This window comes from Triturus cristatus, chromosome 11, assembly GCF_964204655.1.
Source record: "Triturus cristatus chromosome 11, aTriCri1.1, whole genome shotgun sequence".
Lineage (NCBI taxonomy): Eukaryota > Metazoa > Chordata > Amphibia > Caudata > Salamandridae > Triturus > Triturus cristatus.
Window position 1 is genome coordinate 241582174 of NC_140594.1, and position 26289 is coordinate 241608462.

At 44.6% G+C, this 26289-nt stretch overlaps 1 protein-coding gene across 3 annotated transcripts in view; it reads right to left on the minus strand.

Annotated features, from left to right (window-relative positions):
• HPS4 (HPS4 biogenesis of lysosomal organelles complex 3 subunit 2) overlaps positions 1 to 26289 on the minus strand; it is a 431024-nt gene that overhangs the window by 270661 nt on the left and 134074 nt on the right. For all 3 annotated transcript variants that reach the window (XM_085635656.1, XM_085635655.1, XM_085635658.1), the window contains exon 7: positions 17789 to 17883. In XM_085635656.1, the coding sequence (XP_085491782.1) occupies positions 17789 to 17883 (95 nt within the window). The remainder of the gene's footprint in view (positions 1 to 17788; positions 17884 to 26289) is intronic.

The window sequence follows — 26289 nt, forward strand, 5'->3', positions numbered from 1 at the left end:
ACCAACATGGACCGTTATGCCCATCAGAAGGAGTCGCCGGGCGGCTCGGGTCGGCCACTGGAAGCCCTGAAGGACGGTCTACCCCCCGCTACGGAACCAACCCTCCAGGACGTTATGGGTGCCATCGAGGGAATGCAGGCCTCTATCGGGCGGCAATTCGAGACCTTGGCACACAAAGTTGACACCATCTCGATCGACGTTAACTTGATTCGGGCAGACCTGGGGAAAACCAATGAACGGGTTCAATCCCTGGACCTTAAAACTTCTGGCCTCCTGGGTGATGTCTCCGGCCTGCAGCTGGAAGTCCGCAATTTGAGGTCCGCGAACGACCTCTTTGCCCGACGGTTGGAGGACTTTGAAGGCCGGGCTCGGCGCAATAACGTGCACATTATTGGGGTCCCGGAAAACTCGGAGGAACAGTCTGTGGACCTGTTCGTGGAGGACTTGGTGGTTAACCATCTGGCGCCCAAAGGCCTCAGTAAGTTCTTTACTGTTGAACGGGCCCACAGAGTGCCTGGTGGGAGGCCCAAGGTGGGGGCCCCTCCGAGACCGATTGTCGCAAGGATCTTTAATTTCAGGGACCGGGACCCCATTCTACAAGCATCAAGAGTGTCCGGCCCGACGGCCTTCCAGAACACCACTGTGAACTTTTACCCCGACTTTACTCAGGCGGTGCAGAAGCAGAGGCAGAGCTTCCTGGCGGTTAAGAGAAGGCTTAGAGGGATGGACTTGAAGTACGCCATGCTCTTCCCGGCCAGACTGCGCGTGGTGTATGAAGAGCGGACTTTCTTTTTTGATTCACCGGACATGGCTGGAGAATGGCTGGACACATTGCCCCAGCGACGGGCCGGCGGGGAGCATGCTGGTGGAGCAGAAGGTGGTGGTGTGGATCAGGAATGAGGACTCTGGTGCAAGATTATTTTGACTTTGCCCCGGACAGTGACTCGCAGTTTTTGGTTTCTCCGGGAGTGTAGTAACCCGGGGGGTGGCGGGGGTATGAAGGGAGCTTTCTCCTCCTCTGGGTTTCTTTTTGTAGATTAGTCTTAGAATAGGGCGACAGGCACACTGCAAGTTGGGGGGGCTTTTCAAGCTTACGCAGGGGTGCAGGGTGGGGGGTGGACTGGGACTGTTGGGATGGTTGTTGTTGGTTTTTGTTTTGCAAGGCGTAGTGATGCAAGCTTCTGTAGCTCAAGTGCGGTTCTTCGGGGGGTGGCGGTCTCCTTACATTTCGGGATGGGGGGTAGGGGCTTAAAGGTACTCAGTTGGAATGTTAATGGCTTAGGGGATCGCATTAAGCGAGGGATCGTTCTGCAATTCTTGAAGCGATGTTCCCCTGATATAGTTCTACTGCAAGAGACGCACTTGATAGGCAACATGTGCTACGCGCTCAACAGGAAGGGCTATAAATTTGTCGCGCACTCGGGGTTCTCCTCGGGCTCCAGAGGGGCTGGAATACTTGTCAGGGCCTCACTGCCGTTTGAGGTTGATTCCACCACTGTTGATGAAAGGGGGCGATTTGCGGCTGTGGCGGGGAGGTGGGAGGGCAGGACGCTGGTCCTGGTCTCTGTGTATGTCCCTCCTGGGCTGCAGCCCTCCACGTTTGAGGACCTGGGGAGGGCTCTGCTGGATCTTCCAGAAGGGATGTTGGTGGTGGGTGGAGATTTTAATGCGGTTGGCTCCGGATTGCTTGATAGACACCCACCTAGGAGCACTGGGGGGGCGCAGAAATGGCTTACGGATTTCGTGGATACTCTTGGTCTGGTTGACTGTTGGAGACTGCTGCATCCCACTCAGCGACAATACACCTTTCACTCAGGGGCGCACGCCAGTCTCTCCAGAATTGATCATGTACTTACTTTGGCTGCACACGCCTCCTTTGTGTCTGAGGCTAGGCACATGGCTAGGGGTATTTCGGACCATTCGCCGGTGTGGATCTGTATGGATGTTGGTCGAGAGATGGGGGGTAGGGTGGCCCCGATCAACCCCTGGTATCTCCGTGACCCTAGGACTCGTAGCGCTGTACTGAAGGCGGTCGATCGCTACTTCCAGGAAAACCTAGGCTCGGTCGCGTCTGCGGTGTCCTTGTGGGAAGCGTTCAAAACTGTGCTGAGGGGAGAGGCCCTTTCCTTGATAACGGCGGCCAAGCGTCGGAGGGATGCGGAGGTCGTACAGCTCGAGGCGGAGATAGCGGCTCTAGAGTTGGCCTTGGAGGGGGAAGTTCTGGCAACAACGCTGCACAAATTGAGCCTTAAGCAGTCGGAGTATAAGGCCCTGGTGACGGACGCGGCCAAAGCCCTGAGTAGGGAGCAGCAGGGGCGACTGTACGATGTTGGGGACAAGGCCGGGAAATTAATAGCGTGGCTGGATAAAAAAGAGCGGGCTAATCGTGTTGTGCCAGAACTTGTTACAGAGGGTGGCGTTAGTGTTACTGAGCCGGATGGCATAGTTCAGTGCTTCGCGGATTATTTCCGTACGGTCTACACCTCGGTATCGGACAGGCCGGTTGAGGACTCGTGTGAGCTTCAGCGCGATCTGGCTCTGCCTTCCCTCTCTGATATAGACAGGGACGATTTGGATGGTGACATCACAGCTGACGAAGTCGCGGGTGCTATCCGTTCACTGCGCCCGGGCAAGGCCTCGGGCCCGAACGGTCTACCAATTGAGTTCTATAAACTCCGTCCGGACAAGATTGCTCCGCATCTGCGAGCTATGTTTGTGGAGGCACGAGAAATGGGATGCCTTCCCTTTGACCAACGTCTGGCGACAATTGTGGTCATACACAAAGACGGCAAGCCCAGAAATAAATGCAGCTCCTATAGGCCGATTTCGCTACTTAATGCCGAGCCGAAAATCCTTGCTAAAATACTGGCCAATTAGGCTGGCTTGATTAGGGTGATTGGGGACCTGATTCACCCGGACCAATCCGGTTTCATCCCGCATCGTAACACTGCGTTGAACCTTAGGCGCATCCACGGCGTGCTCGCGCGGACGGGGACGCTGCAGGAGTCGACCGTTGTGGCTGCACTCGACGCCACGATGGCCTTTGACACGGTAGAGTGGGCATATCTGTGGGCGGCACTTGCAAAATTCGGCTTTGGGCCTGGCTTTGTTGGCTGGGTGAGATTACTCTATGAAGGACCCTTGGCCAAAGTCGCGGTCAATGGTAGGGCGTCCTGTCCGTTCGAGCTGGGGAGGGGCACCAGGCAGGGTTGTCCCCTGTCGCCGTTGTTGTTTGCTCTTGCCCTTGAACCGCTGGCGGCATGGATAAGATGGCACCCGGACATAAGGGGGATCCGATGGTCACCAGATCATGAAGACCGCATCTCTCTTTATGCCGACGACATTTTGCTATACCTCACCTCCCCTAGGAAGTCTCTCATAGTAGTCTGTGACGTTTTGGCCTCTTTTGGTAGGAACTCGGGTCTCACCATTAACTGGGGTAAGTCGTACCTGTATGCCCTGTATGGAGACGTCCCTGTTCTCCCGCGGAATTGTTCGATCCAGATCGCCCGGGATGGCTTTTTGTATCTAGGGATCTATATCTCCGCCGATCCGATTGTTCGGTATGAGAGAAACCTGCTCCCTCCATTGACGCGCTTGCGGCGGGATGTGGCGGGTTGGCGGCGGCTGCCGCTTTCCCTCCTGGGCCGGGCCGCGCTGTTCAAAATGATGTCTCTTCCCCGCTTTCTTTATGCCCTGCAGAATACTCTGGAGCTGGTCCCTGCCAGCTATTTTCGGGAGGTTGAGAGCCTCCAGCGCTCGCTGCTGTGGGAGGGCCGACCGCGTATAGCTATCGCAAAACTGACCCTTCCGTGGTACGATGGGGGTATCGCGCTTCCTGACATCAGGCGATACTACTGGGCCACCCAGTTAAGTGCTATCAACCACGGCGTCTACGGACCGGCGCTGTGCCCCGGCTTTGCTATGGACCGATGGTTGCTGCGCAGGGGTAATTACTTTAGAGCACTCTACTCCAGGTCGATGGATGGGTCCCTCACGGGCCCGACCAAGACAGCGGTACACGTGTGGAAGGCTGTTACGAACTCGCTGGGTTGGAAGGATAGGCTTACCCGCCCCACTCCGTTGTTTGATTCCGATGTGTTGGGGAAACTTTGGCACACGAAGGGGTTTGAGAAATGGGATCTGATTGGGATTTCCAGAGTGGGGGATCTTCTTGTTAAGGGACGAGTGAAATCGTTTGATGAGCTACGGACGGAGTACGATCTGGAGGCTACGGAATATTTCCGGTACGCACAGGTGCGCCACGCTCTGCGGTCCGTCCTCGTCGAGGGGGAGGCTGTGCCCGAGTCCTCTCCTTTGGAGGATCGGATTCTGGATGGCCATATGCCGGAGAGTACAATCTCCTTAATCTATAAGAAGCTTGTTAACGTCCGGACCGACCTCCTCCTCGGGGTGCGTGAACTGGATGATGAGGACTGGCAGTATGCCATTTCCTCTCCTAAGGAGGTCGCGATCCCGGCACGGCTAAGGCTAGTGCAGCTTAAGATACTTCATAGAGTCTATGTCACGGGCCCCCGACTGATTCATATGGGTTTCTCCGAGGATGGTTTGTGTAAGAGGGGCTGCGGGATGGTGGGCACCTTCTTACATATCATATGGGAATGTGGTGTGATTGCGGAGTTCTGGAAGCGAATTCATGTAGTGATGCAGGAGGTCACGGGCTTTGCACTGTTGCCAGAGGCACGGCGCTGTCTTTTGAATGTCTGGGGTCCTACTGACTATGATGCTGCGCAGACTCAATGGGTGACCCTGGGAAATATGGTGGCGAAGCGTGATATTGCGCGACTGTGGGGCTCTCAGAGACCTCCCGCTGTGGAAGCATGGATGGAAAATATGGACTGGAGCATGTTTAGGGAGAAGACGGCGTACTGTGCCCGGGGGCGGCCTAAGAAATGGCATAAGATATGGGGGCGATGGAACCAGTATAGGGGGGATATATGTCTGCCCCCGGCCACTGGACCGTTGGAGGAGCACCTTTCCCCCTAGCCTTACTTCCAACTTGGGATTACTATGAGGATATTACGTTAGATTGCTAGTGCCTCTGCTTCTCCCTCATCCGCCCGATCGGTGGTTTTGTTCTGTGTTTGAGAATGGGGCTGCCCTCCCACCGGGAACTTGCACGTGTTTATTGGGTACACTGCCTTGCTTGTGTTATTTATTTTAGGTTGTTCTAAAAAAAGGAACCTTTGTCTTTTCCTGCACCAGAGCTATGGACACTTCCATGTGTTGTCCTTACTTGGCTGCCGAACCTCCGGGATGTCGGCTGAATAGCTGTGTTCCAGACTGATATAAATAAAGGTTTTTATAAAAAAAAAAAAAAATCTCAGTTAAGGTAACGCCCAGATAAACAAAGGTTTTAACCCTTTCAAGAGGAATACCAAATAAAACTGGATTTGGGCGCACCCGCTTCGGGGGGTTGAAAATCATAAATTTAGTTTTCCCCAAATTGATTTCCAATTCCCTTAACTCGCAGAACTTCACAAAACCATTGAGTGTATTTTGAATGTCCGATGATGTTCTAGACAGCAACAAAGTGTCGTCTGCAAACATCAGAGCAGGCACTCGACCTGTAACCAGTTTCGGAGCATCATTGTTTACCACACAATTCAGATGGTCCACAAGACCATTAATATAAAGGCTGAATAGTGTGGGAGCCAACACACACCCTTGGCGGACACCTTTTTGGACAGGAAATCGGTCAGTAAGGTCACCATATTTGCCACACCTTACCTGGGCAAAATTATTTTCATGGAGCCTAGATAAGACGGCCAGTAAATAGGGCGGAAGACCCTAATCTGCTAGGACCTGCCACAATTTAACTCGTGGAACTAGATCAAAAGCAGCCCGCAGGACCACAAACACAAGGTAGAGGCTGCCACCCTCCACCATAGCTGTTTTCCAGTGCAAGACCTGCAGGCGAAAAATCTGATCTAGAGTGGAGGTACCAGCCCTGAAACCTGCCTGGAATGTAGACAGAATCCCATTCTCCTCAAACCACCCCAGGACCCTGTCTAAAAGAACCCTCCCCATTAGTTTTTGCGAGGTATCAATAAGACTAATGGGTCTATAGTTAGAGGGAGTTAACGGACAGCCCTTTTTTAGAATGGGCACGATTTCTGCTCCTAACCAGGTGGGGGGTACATCATCCCCCTGCAAGATATGATTGAATAGAACAACCAGATAGGGAGCCCATATCTTTGGATGTGCCCTAAACAGGTCCCCAGGCAATTTATCAAGGCCGGGAGCCTTATTAGGGAGCATTTTTCCTATCGCTGTTTGTACCTCAACCAGGGTAAAAAGTTCAGATGGAGCACAGCGTGCAGGAAGTGGCGGAAGTTCAGGAGTACCAACAGACGGGCCATCATAATCGCACATACCGTATAAATCACGAAAGCGATTTTCCCAAATTGAGAAGGCAATATTGGGGGCAGGAGCGTGGGATTGCCCACTGAGTCCAGCTGCTACGATAGACCAAAATGATTTAGCATTGTTGCAACTAAGGGCAAAGCCCAACTCCTCCCACACTGCGGCCTCCCTTTCCTTCTTCGCATCGCTGATTGCCTTTTTATACAGAGACCGATTCACCCTAATGGCTTCTCTGTTGTTGGTTTTTAAAACCAGCAACAGAGCCTTTTTGGCCGTTCGACAAGTCGTGTTAAACCACCCAACTGTTACATTCCGGAGCTGAACTACCCTCTTTACTGGGTACAAGATATCCTTTAGAGCAGCAACCAAGCGGCCATGAATATCACTTGGGTTGCCCAAAGGGCCAACTCTCCCCATCTCTACGATAAATGGTATAATGATCTCATAGAGTTCCGCAAGTTTACTGTTGGACATTTGGAATTCTGGCCACTTGACCCTCCTTCTGCAGTTTGTGATTATCAATGGGTCAGTGCCTTGATTCTCATCCGGGGCAGGATTTTTAAGTCCGAAACTCCCCGGTTTGAGAGTCAAGGCTAAGGCATTATGGTCACTGTCAGACCTCTCAATGACCACAAACTCATAAAGCCTATCCCAATGCTTTGCTTCAATAAAAATATAATCGATTATCGAAGTATGATTTAATCTATTACACGTTGCTTTCCCAGGTCTATCTGGCTTCACCCCTCCATTGCATGCTCGTAGCGATGCAGCTAAGGAGAGCGACTGCAGTTGCAAGACAAGGGGAGTCCAGACCTTGACCAGAGGGGTCTGCGAGTCTGGGATGTTCCATAGTAAATCCACTTCATCTGAGTCTCCTACATTTGGGTCCCAAAGGGGCTCAAAATGACAATTAAAGTCCCCACCCAAAATTAACACAGTGGAGGAGTCGAGTGACTGTATAAGGTTAAACAATACAGTAATAGCCTCAGATTCAAGGCCCCGCTTTATTGGCCTTGCGTAAACATTTAAAAAAACAATATTTGGGCCATTAATTGGGTCCAGTATAACAAATTGTACGTCCCGAGAGCTAGTTGGGATTACTAGTGCCTTCACACCTAAATGCGTGCCAACCCAAATGGACAGCCCGCCCGAGGGCCTGCCCCTACTACTCGTACTTGCCAGAATGTCATACGTTGCAAAGCCGGGAGCCACACTCTCATTGAGCATCCAAGTTTCTTGCAGCATACAGATGTCAAATGAGGCAATAAATGCACCCCTCTCGGGAATGGGCAATTTATTCTTAAGCCCCGCCACATTCCACGAGACAATTTTAACACATTCAACATCAGCAGCATGCTTAGATGTTGGAAAATCCGAGGAACCATTGGAATCGATCAAAGTGAAGGACCCGGCACCCACCCCCTGCTCGGGTACGCAATTTGGGAAAGAACGAAAAATAGAGGAAGGAGTAGGTGGACACTCAACAGATGATTTTGATATCAAGTTCCCCTCTAGTGGTCTGGGTCGTTCAATTGAGTCAGAATTACCAATATGCAATGATCCAAGATTGTTGGTTAAATCAGATTGGGTAGTAACAGGGGGTAGATTGGTCAATGGCCACATCTGTCAATCACAACCGTCGAGGCCAGAAAGGGCTTAATATCTATTTACAAAATATGAACAATGGTTCCGAAAGGGGGAAGTAATTATTTATACTTGTGCAGCAGACGGACTCCCTTTAATTAGAAGATGAATACGAAAGACATCAGCTGAACTTGTGTCCTGATGTCCACAGTACTATAATCCATATCTCTACCCTGAAGTCAGGTCCTTGCAATCAGAGTATAAAGAAAGAAAAACTTAAAAACCAGACTAAGACGAATCAGGACCCTCTATGATTCTGGCAGTGCCTTCGGATTGAAATCGAGTGGCAACAATTGCAATTTGGAAAAATCTGTCTTGTCTCCTGAATTTTAGGCTGTTATACACTACCTATGTCCTGAAGAAGACCCGATACGACTATGCACAACGACTGGTTACTATAGGGTCGAAACGTTGACGGTTCTACAGTCCCGTATCAATTGGAACTCCTTGTATATACTATAAAACAATTAGGACATGTGGCTTACAAGGTTTTTCCTTTCTCTATAATTAAGCTGAGGACGTTTTTTGCGAATCTCTGCAAAAATTGTTTGTGTATTTTATTAATTATCACGTATATATATTGTAAATACTTGCATCTTCACTACTACACTTAGTCACCTTATTCACTTTGTCACTGCGTCGCTTCTTTGTCAATATTTTTGTATATACAGCCTTTTTCATGTTCCGTTCATATTCCAATGAATTGATAACTGAGTTGATACTCAAATGAATCTCTAAAAATAAATTATTTGGTTTTTTGCAAATATTATTCATTGTGTAATATTGATTGATCCCTTCTTTTGATCTACTAATGCTGTGTTTTGTGAAATTTGATTTCTTTCAAGTATAAATAATTACTTCCCCCTTTCGGAACCATTGTTCATATTTTGTTGATAAAGCCCAGGTTCCTTGGGTTATAGGGTTACCCCTGTTTGTTTAATTGTTGTCATATCTATTTACGGCATCAAGCGGCATGAAAGGCACTATGTGGTCTATCCTCCTGTTTCTGTTCCCATAGCTCCTGGGCAATACAGTCTCCGACCTTGGTACATTATCAGAGGTTATTGATTTGAGGTTATACACATTTTGTATATGAAAATAAAAGTAACCCTGTAACAGCTCTTACATTTATGGCAATCATCTTTAAAGCAAGTGTATACTAAGGACCTCCTAATTAAAAATAGGATCATCTTACAATTAACATTTTACATAACATTAGAAGTATGAAACCCACTGCAATACTAAAATTGTGAAGGCCCTTGCACTTTAGTACGGGATCTCTATTGATATTTCAAGAATTTACAAACAGTGTATAATGAAACCACAGAAGTTGTTGAGAAATAGTTACATGATTCTTTGTAGCTTGTGATACCAGCAGGTCTGATAAGAGGCAACTTTTTAAAATGTTTGCAAAAACCAATTTATCCAGGGCAAAATAGAAGAATAGTTTTTTCTATCCTTCCTTTATAAAATTTGCATAAATAACTTCAACAGGGATACCTACCTGAATTCTTTGTAAAACATGCAACTGATTGGGGCACATGGTGATATTATATTATTTAAGAAAGATACTAGACAAGATGAGCTAACAATTGATTCTATCAACTAACTTGACTAAAGTATGACAAATCATATACGAGATGTAGGCTGGAGTTCATGACTAACAAGCAGAACCAATGGGATAAAACCCATGTTGCTTAGAAAATTTTGAACAATTTCATTATAGTTTTCTTGCTCTATTGCTGATGTGCTCTAAGCGTGATGTCTGGGAATTAGGTTAAGTTTCTATTTTGATTTAAGAGGATGGTTACTGAGGATCTACAATTCAGTTGGTACTGGGATTGCAGTGGATGCTACGAACATGGCTCATTCATAGTGGAAGTTGAAGCGGAATTTAAAATTAGTATTGGAGACACCGGAGATGTTCACCGAGTGGAGGGTTGGATAACCTTGAGAATTGAATGGAAATATGAATAGTTGAATTCTCTCATACAATAAAGAATTTGCTGAGGAGATGAAAAATTGTCTCATGAAATTAAATTCTGAAGAGGAGTAAAAAATTAGATAGCATTCGCGCCAAGAATTTTCAATTCTATTAAGGACACAGAGGCGAGGATTATGCTTTCTCTTTCATTTATTGCCACTCACAGGAGCCAATGAAAACTTTGCATTGTGTAAATAAACTACATTTCCCATGATGCACATGTAACACATCACATCCTGTAAGACCCCATACGAGCCACCATCACCGGAAATCCTCCTCTTTCTTTGCTTTGAACAGTAACAGTCCACCAAACATAATTTAAGTCCAAATAATATCCTCCAACGTGGAAGAACCAATCCAAATGGGAAGTAACGTCTTCTTAACCAGAATTACACTTAATCCATCTTCTTCTCAGAACCTGGAAGAATGAGAGACAGAAAAAACCCGTAACTTCTGCTTGGACAGAATATAAATACAGATGGGTGGGTAAACATTACAATACTGTAATATAACCGGGTGGGATAATCCTCGCCTCCGTGTCCCTAATAGAATTGAAAATTCTTGGCGCGAATGCTAGCTAATTTTTTATTCACCGGAGGCTTTGTATTATGCTAGTTTAACAGTGATCAAATACCAGAGGAAATATCCCCCACCGGTTTAAAATAAAACTGTTTAAAGGTAGATTCGGAAGACCAATCAGCAGAATGCATAATGTCCCGAAAAGTAGAACCTAACATAAATGTCTTAGAAGCCATGGCGGCATGAACAGAGTGCGCCCCAAACACTTGGGTATTAATACTCGCCTCTTGCATAACAGATTTTAACCACCTGGTTATAGTAGCCGCAGTAACAGGTTTGTATGGTTTTTGTAAAGCAATTAACAATTGCACCACACCATCAGGCCGAATAGGCCTGGTACATTCTTCGTAAGCCCTGAGACATTGAACTACACAGAGTTTTGTGTTACTAGGAAAAGCATGATATTCTACACTTCGAGACATTGTTTTAGTTCTGGAAGTAATGTTAAAAGAAACTCCTTCAGGAGTAAATACTCTACCTGTAATGTCTAGAGCTTTAACATCAGAGGACTGTCTACATGCTGATAGGCAGAACAGCATGGCTAATTTGGATGAAAGTGGTTTCCTTGTTAACATATTGTTATGTGGCCATTGATTAAATAAGGAAAGAACTAGAGAGACATCCCATAAGGAGGAATACTTTGGCTTGGGCGGAATCGCTACTCTAATAACCTTTAAGAGTTTACATATTAGTGGATGCATCCCTACTGGCTTGCCCTCAATCTGGGAATGACTCACCAAAATGGCAGAATGGAAACTATTCGACTTTGACAAAAAATTTACAACATAGGGTAAGTCTGTCCCCATGGGATCCACTTGTTGTTCCACGCACCAACGAACCCAACCTTTCCAGGCTGAAGAATATCTTTTCTTGGTTGATAAAAGCTGAAGCTTGTTCCCGAAAATCCAGGCATTTGCCAACATTGAGCATCTTTGAGGACTCCGGAATCCTTCTGGGAGAATCGCAGCTCGCCTCCAATAGAATTGGGAACCAAGGCTGCGACTTCCACAGGGAAGACACAAGGATCACCTTCGCCTTCTGGCGCATTATCTGCGTGAACACCCGGGAAATTAATATGAATGGGGGAAAGGCATAATTCAGAGTCAGGGACCAGTCCTGAGAGAAGGCATCCGTCGCCTGAGCCAACGGACCTGGTCTCCAGCTGAAGAATTTGGTCATTTGACGATTCAACCTGGATGCAAACAGGTCGATCTCGCAAGTTCCCCAGATCGCCTGTAGCCATTGCACTATCTGGGGTTGGAGTTGCCAATCGCTGTAGTCCTTGAGATGTCGGGAGTTCCAGTCTGCCACTATGTTCGACTGGCCCGGAATATACTCAGCTATGACTGAGATCTGGTGACTCAGGCAGTAATGCCAAAAAGTCCTTCGCTATCTCCATTAGGATGGAGGACCTTGTGCCTCCCAGCTTGTTGATATACCAAACCGCTGATATGTTGTCCATCCGCAAGAGGATGCAACACGAAACCCGTTTGGGTGATAAGAGTCTGGATCGCGAACGACCCTGCGAGAAGTTCTAAACAATTGATATGGAGGTCTAGTTCGCGTAGGGACCAACACCCTCCTGTGGAAATATTTCCGCAACGAGACCCCCAGCCCCAGCAGCTGGCGTCGGACTCTATGACGACCTCTGGTAGAGAGCCGAAAATGGCTCTGCCATTCCACGCTTCCACGTGGGCAAGCCACCACTGGATCTCCTCCTGTACCTCTGGGGAAAGAGGAACTAGGTCTGTGTAAGAGAGGCCCTTCTGCAGATGTTGAATCTTTAACCTTTGATGGGCTCGATAATGGAGAGGCCCTGGAAATATCGCTTGCATGGAGGATGCCAACAGGCCCACTATCCTGGCAATCACTCTCAATGAGACCATGTGTTTGGACAAAAGGGAGCGTAATTCCTTTTTTACATCCCGAAGTTTGGAGCGGGGAAGGCTCAACTGAGCTGTCTGAGAATTTATGACAAAACCTAGAAAGTCTATTGTCTGGGAAGGGCACAGAACCGACTTGGATTCGTTGATCACGAAACCCAGGTTTTGTAACATAGCAATGGTCATGCGTAAATGCTGAACTGCCAAGGTTGGAGACTGCGCCATGATAAGTATGTTGTTTAAGTATACTATCATGCAAACCCCTTGTTCCCTGAGATATGCTATCACTGGCTTCAGCACCTTGGTGAAACACCATGGTGCTGAGGAGAGTCCGAAAGGAAGGACCAAGTATTCGAACCACTGGTTCCGCCATTGAAATGGCAGGAACCGTCGATGGGGAGGAAAGATAGGAATGGATAGATAGGCGTTCTTCAGGTCCAGACAGACCATCCAGTCCCCTTGTTTCAGGAGATGCGCTAACAGATGGATGCCCTCCATCTTGAAATGTTTGTAAGTCATGTAGTGATTGAAATCTTTTAAACTGAGTACCAACCTGTAACCTCTGCCTTTCTTCTGCACCAGAAAAATATTGCTGCAGAAACCGCGAGGGCCCTCGTCGCAATACGCTATTTCGTGTTTCTGCAGCAATTCTTCGAGTTCGGAATCTATAAAAGCGCACTCTATTTGGGAAAAAGAAAGCTGTCTGGGCTGTTTGTCTTGATAAGGGATCTGGAAGAACTCTAGATGAAAACCCTGAATTGTCTGCAATATCCAAGCATCCTGAGATAGTTGAACCCAACTGTGATAGAAAAACTGAGTACGACCCCCCAAGGGTAGTAGGAATGTGTCTGGCGCTCTTACCTGAAGATTCTGGGGCTTGAAAGCCTCCACGATATGCTCCTCTGTTGAAATTTCTCTTGTTGAAGTGTTGTCTGGTGGGGTAGAATGTTCCCCCACGGGTGGAGTCCCATTCACCCCTGCCTCGACCGAAGTCTCCTCTCTGAGGACCTTGGGAGAACTGACGGCCAAACGAGCGTCCTCGGCCTCGTCCAGCCCTGTTGAAAACACCAGCCTGAAAGACTCTCTTGATACCAGACTGTGCTTTGTCAAGAGTCGTGAGGGTGCCCACATACTTGGCCACGTCTCTGACGAAACGTTCCCCAAACAGGTTACCGTCCGCCAGTGGTCCTGGTTCCGCAGCCGCCAATTCTGTGAGATTGGAGTCCATGCGCGTAAGGAGTGATTTACGGCATTCCGTGGAAATGGTGTAGTTGGCGTTACCCAAGAGGCATATGGCCCTCTGCGTCCACCCCGCCAAGACATGGGGATCCACTGCAGTATCGGATTCCTGCGCCTCTAGGGCCATTTCCAAGATCTTTGCTAAAGGGCCCACTACATCAAGGTACTTGTCCTGGCACCCTTGCCAGGCGCGATCAATACCCTTCTTTGGATCTTTAGCAAACTTTTTTAAGAAGGTTAACAGGCTAGAGTCTATATCCGGGGTTTCTGCCTCTTTATCAGAAATATCCGGCCTGGGACACTCTGAGCGGAGTCTGTTCCGCACCTCCTTGTCAGAACTTCAGCGAAGGTTGTCGTGCAAATATGCTGCAACCTCGGGGGCTGGTAACCAGTCAGATGACCTGGGATGAACTATGTCAGCTGGGTTAAAATTGAAGTGGATGGAGACAGTTTGAGGAGTTTCCACATTTTTTGACTTCTTGGCCCTCTTCTTAGGAGGAGACTCGTCCGGAGTGTCAGTGGATGTGGTGTCCGCATCAGTGTCCGGGGCCTTGGATCTGCCAGTGTCCGGGGCAGGTAATGAGGACAGAGCAGAAGAATGAGGCCAGGAATGAGACCGGGGCTCAAGACCCGAGGCGTCTTTTTGAGATCCTGCAGGAGCAGTGAAACCATGACGTTTAGCGAATGTTTCTAATTGTTTCGTTATTGGTGGTTTTAACGCAGTAGCAAGAGCCTGCTGCACAGTCCCCGGAACTGCCTTCTGAAGGACCTTGTTGACCGACTCCTGGACAGAGGCGTCCAGGGCCTCGACAATGTTGTCCTCTATGGAAGGGTTTGCCACTTCCTCTTCATATAAAGTATTATCCTCTTCATAATGGACACAATCCTCCATTGTGGGACACAATTTGCCTATATATTTGCTCATGGGGCAAAGGACAGAGACGAGTAGAGGGGGGAGCCAACCCACAGCACAGAAATCAGAAAAGGTACCTAGCTCCTCAGCATAAGCTGTAGCACAGTTCTTGCAGCCCCCAGGGCGTAAGTGGAGCCAAAGAGCAGTTTTTTCTATACGGGAGGTGTGCCCCCTCCAGGCCCAAAACGTTCTATCAGTCAGCCAGGCGTACTGAAGTGTTGCTCAGTGGAGAGTGAGGGAGATATGAGCAAATTACGATAAAAAACGGACAGTAGCGCCATGCGTAGCCCAAATCCTACCAAAAATAGCCCAATTCGGCTACGCACGTCGAAACCTAAAAGAAAACGAAAGTGGAAGGCTCCTCGTGCGTTCAGCTAATGAGGGGAGCCTCTGCGCGTTATAATTACTATAAAAATCACCGCCATATGCGGCGCGGTACCCAAACACTCCAGATCGGGAGAAGGAAGAGGGCCGTAAGAGCGGCCGTATGCGGTAATTGTAGTCCCGCTTTGGTGGGAAATTCAAAGATGCTTTCCCAGCCGAGAACACATCGGCATGAAAGCGCACTCCCCGAAGGCAGCGGGAGTGCCGCGGCTCGTCAAGAAACCGAGCGCGAAGCTCGCGTTGCCACAACAATGAATAAATCAAGGACAGAAACTATTTAGGCAAAGCAGGGTAACCACAACGCGCGGTAGTTGCGCTTGATCAATTACATAGCGGCGCATGCCCCATAACAATAACAGATTGCATATCACAATAAAAATGTCAAAACAACAGAGAATACACTTAACTTTCTGCGTGAGCAGTAAAGAAAGAGGAGGATTTCCGGTGATGGTGGCTCTTATGGGGTCTTACAGGATGTGATGTGTTACATGTGCAAAAGGTTACAGCCACTTATCCGACCTATCACTTTTTTATCACCGGTAAGTACTCAAAAAAAATCTTTTTTTATATGTACATCAACAATTTGACCAGCTACTACACATCTGGGAACTCCTTTCAAGGATCAACTGAAAAAACTAAGGAGGGCATATAAATAGATGTTGCAATTGTTATAGTCGAATTTGGGAAGTCACCAAATATATGTATCCTATATGATTTTTCCAGATGTGTATTTTATTGCTCATTTTTTGTGTGGTATGTCTGTTAGAATGTATGAATAGTATGCGAGGTGAGAATGCAGAACTAATGGTGTTGTACGGGGGTTTCTCATTTATCCAACAACTGTGATTTGACAATAATGCCTATAATGTTCACATTAATAGTTGTATGTATATAAATGTTTTTATGACTAATTGAGCACAAAAAGAGAAAATACAGAAAAGACAAACATGATATGAATATATAAAAAATGTATAATTTTGATGAAAAAACAAAAAAGGAAAAATCTAATAGACGATGAGCTGTTTTTGCTTATGGGGAATTGTTGATGTACATATAAAAAAAGATTTTTTGTGAGTACTTAACGGTGAGAAAAAAGTGATAGGTCGGATAAGAGGCTGTAACCTTTTGTAATTGTCCTTTTTCCCCCCTCTTGCACCTAAAAGCAACTGGGGAAACACTTTTTCCTATATGATGTGTTACATGTGCATCATGGGAAATGTAGTTTATTTACATAATGCAAAGTTTTCATTGGCAGCTGTGATTGGCAATAAATGAAAGAGAAAGCATAATACGAAGCCTCCGGTCCTGTAATAGAATCAAAGTTCATTCGATAAAAGTGAGTCTGGAAAATTTTAGATGGAGTAATTTCTTTCACTCTAGTGATTGGGGCTGTGCACCACCCAGTTACAGAAAAAAAGACATTGTTTTGTATTTGGTGTAAATGCAATACACAATGTACGGGTCAGTAGGGTTGCTCTTTATTTTATACTGATGGGCTTCTCATTATTGGAACTTAATGAAAATATATTTTTTAGTACCAAGACCACTTTAAGATAGATTGTATTTTCCTGTGGAGACAACTGATTTTTTAACTGAAGGTCTGCAAAAGCTTATGCTCTTTGAATTTTTCATTAGATCAATAGGTTGCTGGGTTTGGATCATTATGCACATAAATTATGAAAGTTATGTTAAAAGTGAGGAATTTATTAATTCCTCTTCTTTTTCTAATGTATGTTGTCTTGTGCAAGAACGTTATTGTTGTTTCATTCAGACTGTTATAGTTGGTGCATGCGTGCATGCTCCTCAAATACAGAAAGAAAAGTGGAAATAAATGAGCGATCACTTCTATACATAGTGATTCTAAGAAGAATTAAAAGGCATAACAAAACTATGTTCAATTTGGAACTATACTCTCTAGTTAAGCTGAATTTAGTTTGCTAAAAGTCTGCAAGACTTTCCTTAGCCTAACATATGGGCTTCATATCACCAAATACTGATGCAATTTTACAGGCATGATAGGTGTGAAATCAAACCTAGTAAAACTTACATAAAGGATAGTGTAGTAGGTCCAAGAATCACATAACTGTTTCAACTATTTGAGCCCCAAATCATGGTCTTTGGAAGAGGAAGGTAATAAGAGGGGAGGCGTAAGGAAGGAAGATGGAGGAGGAGCAAAAATGAGACGGAGAAGAAGCACGTAAGAAAGAGGGAGCAACAATATAAGAGAGCAAAGAAACAACAGCCAAGAATGAAGACTGAGAAAGGAAAGGAAGAAGGAGAAAGAAAGAGGGGAAATAAGGATGCAAGGAGTTAAAAGATGGAGAATGGAGGAAGTATGTAGGAAAAGGAAGAGAAGGATGAAATGTGGAAAGGAGAAAGAGGAAAGAAGGTAGAAAGGAAGGAACATCGAAAGAGGAAGGGAAAGTACACAAAGAAAAGGGTGAAGAAGGGAAATTAGAGACAAAGACAAAGGGGAGTGTAGAGGGAAGAAGAGGAAGAAAGGACATGGGAGAAATGAAGACAAGAAGGGATGAAGGTAGTAAGAGAAACGGGGGAAAAAATAAAGGAGGAGGAAACTAAAAAAAGATAGTGGTTAGGGAAAATGAGAAAGAGAAGGTAGAAAATGAAGGAGATAACTGTGGAAACAACTGTTATTGTTAATTTAATTGAACATGGGATTTGATGAAGAAATCATTTTAAAGCCATAAGCATAACATCAGACACACACCAAAAGATGCCAAATACATTCTAGTTTTAATTGATTTCAATACAAACCTGCATTTATAATGGATGCAACCTGCCAAGACATGACGAGAACGCTGACAGGTTTGGAGAATGAGAGCTGCTTTTAACAGTAGCAAGTGGTCCACCTGCAAAATTATAAAATATAATAAGACAATGTAAAATATTTAAGTTAATGGACACCTCCTGCAACAGTTTACCATTTATGCTGCCCTTACAGTATGATACAGACACCCAGCGTGCACAATCATAGTGTGTTTCTGATAAAAAGACGGAATCTTCATGAGGTAAGAACTCTTCTTTATTTCCAACTCCTCTCTCCACCAGAACTCATCACTTCAACATTCTAAGGTCGCCTCCAGGAAACCAGGAGCGAACCAAGATGAAAACAGGGGTGGGTATGATGGAGCGTACCATATGTTAAATTTACAAAGTAAAAGGTATATTATAAATGAGAAAGAAGAAACACGTTGTAACACATCTTCCCCCTAAAATAAACTGAGAATTATTTGTACATAAAACAGTCTTTATGTCAATCCGGAGTCTTGCGGTTCCTTTGTGTAACATGTGAGTCATTTGGGTCTTGACTATGTGACTCTACGGTTTGATCAAGGGAATGGCTGTGTGTGTGTGTTGTGACTTAACTAACCTATTGAGAATTATTTGTACATAATAAAGTCTTTATGCCAATCCGGAGTCTTGCGGTTCCTTTGTGTAACAGGTAAGTCATTTGGGTCTTGACTTTGTGACTCTACGGTGTGATCAAGGGACTGGCTGTGTGTGTGTTGTGACTAAACTAACCTATCCATACTCCACATTGGTCATTATCCAATATGGCTGTGTTGTTTCTTACTGCTGTTATACGCATAGGTTTAGCAAACTTTATTTCAGGATTGCTTCCTCTTGGATTCTTAACACAAACCCAGTCTCCCACTTTCCACTGTGGGATTTTGGCTCCATGTTTAGTGTCATAGTGAATTTTATATTTGGTTTGGTGTGTATCTATTTTGTCTTTAAAAGCTTGCATGTCTTTTGTGATGTGGGATCCCCCTCCCAACCAATTCGGAAAAAATCTTGTACAAGGTTTCCTTCCTCTTAAAGCCGAGAAAGGGGAAATGCCGGTGATTAAATTTGGAGTGGTGTGATAAGCCCACAACATTTCGTGTAATGCTTGTTCAGTGGGAATTCTGTTGACAACCGCCAATTGTATACAACCTTTAACCATGTGGTTCATTCTTTCCACCAGACCATTGGCCCTCGGACAGTAGAGGGGTGTTCTCAAATGATATATGTTGAGTTTATCAAAGAAGTAAATTGGACCCCATTATCTGTGATTATGGAGGATGGTATGCCTTCTGAAACAAATGTATCTTTTAGAAATTGGATGACTGACATGGTTGTTATTTGGTTGACCGTTTTGACTACGGTCCAATGTGAATGATAGTCGACCAAAACCAGTGCAAACTGTTTTATTACCCTCCTGAATTTGAAGGGGCCCATAATGTCTAATGCAATTTTCTCCCAAGGTTTACCTGGTACAGATATCGGGTAGATGGGGGATTTCCTGGTTATCTTAGATTTGTCACTGTTAGCACACGTAAGGCAATTTTTTACTTTTGTTTCCACCATCGAGTCCGTGTTGGGGAACCAATACCTTTCACGTAATCTAGCTTTAGTTAAGCCTCTGCCTAAGTGGCCCCCGTGAACAAGGTCAATTATTTTGTTTCTGAGAGCTTCAGGAGGAATTATCTTATTGTTTCTGAATAAGATGCCTTGATCTATGTTGAGTTCATAACGTACCTCCCAGAACTTCTTTACGTCTGCACTCACTTGATCAGAAGAACTGGGCCAACCATGTAAAGTGTAAGAAATGATTTGTGTCATTGTGTTATCTGTGTCCATGCAATGTAACCATTCGCGTGAAGTGATGGTACTAAGATTGAGCTGGAAGACAGGGTATTCAAGAGTTTCAAATTGTTCCTCCTTCTCAATGGGACTTCTAGACAGAAAATCTGCCGCAGCATTTTGAATACCTGGAACATATTTGATTGTAAAACAGAAGCCCTCCAAGCCTAGTAACCACTTAGCTATACGGGGGGGGGGGTGTTACAAGCGTTATTTTTAGGGTTGAACATAAAAATTAGGGGTTTATGGTCAGTACGCAAGCTAAATTGAATTCCCCATTGAAAGAATTTGAAATGTTCCACTCCCCAAAAACAAGGCAGCGCTTCTCCTTCCACCACCGAATAGTTCATTTCCGCTTTGGTAAGGGATCGTGAGGCAAATGCAACAATCCTTTCCTTGCCATCAATAATTTGTGAGAGGGTAGCCCCTAAACCCTTTCCGCTGCATCTGTAGTGAGAAAAGTCTTACGGCTGTGTTCAAAGTTGCACATATACGGAGCGGAGAGTATGCCCTCTTTTACTTTAGAAAACGATGTCTGATGTTCGTCTGACCATTTGAAATGAGTGTGGTTCCTTGTAAGTTCTCTGAGGTTGGCAGTTAGATCAGAGAAGTGATTAACATATTTCGCCATATATTCTGCCAACCCTAAAAATGACTTAAGTTCGTCTTTGTTGGTAGGTGCAGGAGCATCCCTTACCGCTTCAATGAGACAATGTTTAGGTTTAAACCCTTCCTTAGAGATGCAATGTCCTAAGTACTCTACAGACTCCACACCTAATTGGTATTTTTCTTTTTTAAGTGTGAGTCCGGCATCTCTGAATTTGGAAAGGACTTGTCTTAAGATAGTGTTATTTTCATCAATATTGGCACCATATATTAGAACATCATCCTGAAAGCATAGCGTCTTTGGTACATCTTTTAATACATGTTGCATAATCTTGTGAAATACCCCTGCCGCAGAGGCCAACCCGAAAGGCATGCGACAGAACATGAAGGTTCCCATGGGTGTAGTGAAGGCAGTGAGTTTTCTAGAGTCCGGATGCAGCTCCACTTGATGGTACGCCATGGAGAGATCCAGGACACTGAAATGAGTAGCTCCACCCATGGTGCTCAGCATCTCATGAATGCGGGGTAAAAGATGTCTTTCCACCAGTATGTTGTTATTTAGGTCGCGTAGAACAATGCACATACGAATGTCTTGACTATGACCTTTCTTGGCAATGACAATGGGGGCGACCCATTCAGAACAATCAACAGGTTGTATGATCTTGAGCTTTTCTAATCTATCTAATTCTGTTTTTAATGGTTCCCACATCAGATGTGGAATGGGTCTAGTTTTGTAGATCACTGGTTTAGCATTTTGCTTTAACTGAATTCTGTGTTGAAAGTCTTTAAGTAAACCTAAATTCTCTGAGAAAACTTCTGGGAACTCACTTGCGATGTGTTCACTGATATTTGAAGGATTTACCACCAAGACTTGTTCCGGATTATTGGGGTCTATTTCAATTCCTAGTTCTTTTTGATGTTGCCATCCGAATAGATTTGACCCATTCTCTATAACGTAAATTTTACCTATAGTGGAACGGTCCCTAAAAGAAATAAGAGACTTAAACATTCCCTTCATGGGTATGGGGTCTCTGTTATAACCACTGGGAGCTATGTCTGCCTTATGAAGGTTATCTTGTTCTTTTCCTAAGATGGTTTGAAAGTCCGAGAAGTTCACAAGAGTGAAAGGCGAACAAGAGTCCGCAAACATTTTGACACTTCTCCCATCAATAGAGACGTTACATTCAGGATAGCTTTGTTGGTTGTGTACTGCAACTTCATTAATTTGTAATTGTGCTCTTTCTTGTTACATTTTCTGCACCAAGCAGACTTGGCTTGACAGTTGGGGTTGTTTGCCAAATGATCTTTGCTTCCACAATGATAGCATTTCAGTTTAGAACTCTCCGAATCTCCTGTTTGATTACGCCAATTGTCATTCTTCCCATTGTCATTCTTCGTTTTGGTTGGTTCATTTTTAATCTTGTATACATCTGATTCTTCATCTAGATTGGTTATTTCTGCTACTTTATCATTAGAATCTGATGAGTTTATCTCTTTTATGCAAATCACTGTATGTTCAATGGATTTGGCAATTTTCATTGCCTCGTGGAGATCGGGTTGTTTTTCTAATAATTTCCTCTGAATTTCTTTATTGTTTGTACAACGTACCAATTGATCTCTGATTAATGAGTCATTGAAAGCACATAGTTTGCTGAGACCTCTGAGAACGGCAACGTAAGTGGACACACTCTCTTGCTTGCCTTGAGAACGACTAAAGAATTTGTGTCTTTCCAAAACTATATTAACTTTGTCCCCAAAATGAATACGTAACTTAATCAAGGTGGTTTCATAAACATCCTCATCTTCTGGTTCTATTTCCGGTTCCGGTAGTGATTCAAATATTTTCCTTCCATTTGAACCCAAGTTGTGTAGTAATATGTGCTGCTTTCTGAAAGCACTGAATTTTTCTCCTCCTATGGCTACAAGATAAGATTCGAAGACTTTCTCCCAATCTTCCCATGGAATGCTGGGTTCTCCGAATTCATTCAGAAATGGCGCTGGCTGCGGCATGCTTGCAGCTGCCATAATGGAAGAGGAAATAAGAAAACGTATTGGTGTGAGTATCACCGTGCGAGTTTGTAGCAAGGTACGCTCAAAATGTTAAATATAAGAGAAGTGCTTTATACCAACAATCGGAACTTAAAAAGATTCCTAAAAGCATACAAATAATTATGTAAATCTAAAGATATAGAGATGCAAACCTGATGACAAGATGTTTTAAATATTAACATGGAATAAACATGGAATAAACATTTTGCACATTACTAATAAAATATTTCACATTTTTCCAAACTAAATGACACACTTATAGGTATGTGTCACCGTAATTTGAGAGTAGGGAGTGCCTACTAAAATGATACTTGCATAACAAGGTTGAATGTGTGTGTATCACCTTTAATAAAGGTGGAACACACTGTATATTCGTCTGCTTGGATTATTTTTGCTAAACGATCCTAATATGCAAATTATTTTATGGTGTGCGTGTCACCGTGAAGTCAAGATCGACACGCTAAATGATGTTTACTTTAAATGACATCTGCTTGCAAGGTTGAAGGTGTGTGTATCACCATAACTAAGGTAAGACACACTGTGGAGTGTGTATCTCCGAAGATGAACTTTTTATAATGAAGAATTTACTTTATTTTACATGGATTCGCGCTCAGCGATCCTAATATGAAATATGCTGACGGTGTGCGTGTCACCGTGAAAACAACAGACACGCTGAGGAGTGCGCATCCGAAGGAAAAGAAAGGAAGTATTGCCGTTTACTGGAAGTACGGCCCCAAAATGGCTGGGGCGCTCGGAGCGTCACGCCGAGAGGAAGCCGGCTGTGAGGAGGCTGGAGCTTCGTGGAAGTTCCTGAATGAACAGACTGAATCCGGTGTATCCTTTCAGAAGAGAGGCAGCGAAGGGCACAAAGACGCTCAAGGTACTGAAAGCTAGTTAAACTGAAGCACAGAGCTAACACAGAGCCCAATTTGCCAGGATTCTTAGGAACATCACAGGAGTCGAGGTGGAATCAACTCGTTAGGCAGTTGGCAGCACAATAGAAGCGCAGCGCTATTAGGAAAGATCCCAGAGCTTGCAGAGTTCGAAGAGAAGGACACGGTCACAGGTACACCGCAACCCACAGCACTTGAGGAGGCTGCCCAAAAACTGGCGAACGGAAGCCCGTGTGCGAGAACACAGTCTTGCAATTACTGTTGTGCTCGATGAACCCGGTGGCAAAATTCCTCAAAAACACGAAAGAAAGATAATCCAATACCTCCAGAGGTCAACACCCAAGGCTCAGTACTTCGCAGGCAAAGGCAGAAGATGAAATTCGTTCACATCCAGCAGCGCCACAATCCTCGAACAAGACTGAATGCAGCAAACACCAGCAGTCCCCCCTAAATACCTAGACCACCTCACCAGATCTTCACGATGGTGGCATCACGACTGGTCACTTTAAAGACTCGCAGGTTGCCAGATTACTTCCAGAACAGCTGGTGGAGTAGCATACAGAAGGGGAGGAGCAGAATACATCTGTCCCCTCACACAGATCGTCGCCAGTGATAAAAAGACAGAATCTTCATGAGGTAAGAACTCTTCTTTATTTCCAACTCCTCTCTCCACCAGAACTCGTCACTCCTCACTTCAACATTCTAAGGTCGCCTCCAGGAAACCAGGAGCGAACCAAGACGAAAACAGGGGTGGGTATGATGGAGCGTACCATATGTTAAATTTACAAGGTAAAAGACATATTATAAATGAGAAAGAAGAAACACGTTGTAAAAGTTTCTTAACAAGCTCTGTTGCACAGTCAATAGCTCAAGAAACTCCAGTTGTAAAGCAACCACTTCAAGGGCAGCAACAACATTGTCTGCCACGAGATGATGCAGCTCATGGATTACCTGGAGCTAAACGCAGCGGAGGAAATTTTGTGCGCAATAAAAAACAAAAAAAAAAGAGGTTTTGAACACCAGGAATCCTGCATCCATAGGGTTGTTCCATACTTCATGTGTCAAGATGGTGACTTAATGAACGACAATACAACGGGCAAAAAACAACCTATAGAAATACGTTTGATTCTGCTGGTGAGAACTTCACATTAAAGCACACTAGTCCTGGAATCCTGTTCAGGGACATTGGTGGTCTCAAACACAAAGGTTTCTCAGTATTTGATTTGTCTGTTAAGGCTACATGGTTGAACGGAAAATATATGATGTTTGAATCGTTAATACTGGGCTTGAACGTTGCAGAGGTATTGCAAAGGCTGGTTCAAACTCTGGGAAGACTACTAACAAACTAGTTATTACTAACTGCAGACAGTTATTTGTCGTTTCCTACCTCAGTCACAAAAACGTCCTTCTGTAGTTGGTGATAAGATCAACTACAACATTTGGGTTATTTTTCAACTTATTTGTGGTCTTAAATGCACTACATTTCTAGGATTTCTCTGTCTTCCTTTCCATATCTACCACCATTCCCAAACACAATGTAGACAGCAGAATAATGTAAATGTAAATCTATTACACTGAAAAGAACAAACAAAGATATTCTAATTGCATTTGCATGTCCTCAAATGAACACCCACAGGGAGTCTTTCCACATCTTTTCTATTATAAAATCAAACATAACTATTAATTTTCAATTTATTTAAAATATTGCGATGGAGGCTTTTATTGTGAGATGAGGCTCTCTCCCCAAAGTGTTTGCAGGGCATCAGCTTGTGACATGGAAACAAGAATGTATAGTGTTACCACGCAAGAGAAGAGTTGTCGTAGGCTGCTATAGTGAAGTTTGACCTCTGAGGTCCATCCCGATAGGACTGGAATGTTGGTGTGTCCAAACACCAAAACTGACAGATATTACTATTACCCAAAGGATTGGTACTCAGTGGAGCAAGCACTTCAATAAGTGGACTATATGGCAATAGTGATTCGGAAAGGCCTGCGCTTAGCTCCAGCAAAAAAAAAAAAAAAAAAAAAAAAAAAAAAACAATAAGAAATCCCTCAAATTAGATCATGCCACATCATCTCTTCCATCAGCAAAAACACATCATGTTAGCAGAAAGATAAGATAGATTTATTTTGCTCCTACGGCATAGTGTTTAATAAAATGTTCGGCTATTTCGCCTCAGATTATACCCACTACCATTCCCCCAGCAACATTTTGAGGCCTTAAAATCTTTACTTCCTTTCTAATGTATTTTCAAATATGTGTTAAATGGTTCTCATTATCACTAAACTTTAATGCAAGTCTGAGCCAAGAATAACACTTTGAGGAACCCAGTGTCTTAAGTGGAACTGAAATCTTGTGTCGATGCTTGCTGTGTAGGATCAGTGGGGCTTCCAGCACCCATTACATTCCCCCACCTCTACGGCTATTCACATCCCCTGATCCATAAGAAGAACGTAAGATAGGAATTGACTCAAGGAGCCCTGCAGTTGCATCACAGGTAAGTGGCGGCCAACAGACATGAGAGCCAGTACTGGTGGTGCTGTTCAATATTTTTGAGAGCACCTTGGAATTTGCCTTTTGTCATAAGAGGTGGAGTGGGATATATCGCTCTAAACTGAAGTCCTTCAGCATCTTTGCTGGTGTGATCTTTGTTGCTGTTCACATTAAAGCGAATATTTATACAAGATATTACTGCGGTTAGGCAGTGTATTTGGCACGGTCTGCTAGCATCCATCTGTCTGTCAGCCAATACAACACTACATGTATTTAACACTTTTTGTCCTTGAACTACCACTCAGCTGAAATATAGTTGAACCCTCTACAATGTTCAGAATATGCCTACTCTAGACACATTTGAGACTGTGGAACAGATTATGCACCATGCCAGCTGTCCTCTTGTTGGCCCTCAGTAAGTCATTGTAATGAATCCAGAATTTACATAATATTATATGTAAAGATTCATCAATGATTTATACAGCAGTAACAAACACCATCCACCCAGTGCCAAAAGAAGACTAACTGACCCCTCAAGTATATTGCAGAATAAAAACGTGGACACTTTGCGATACACATTTTTGGAG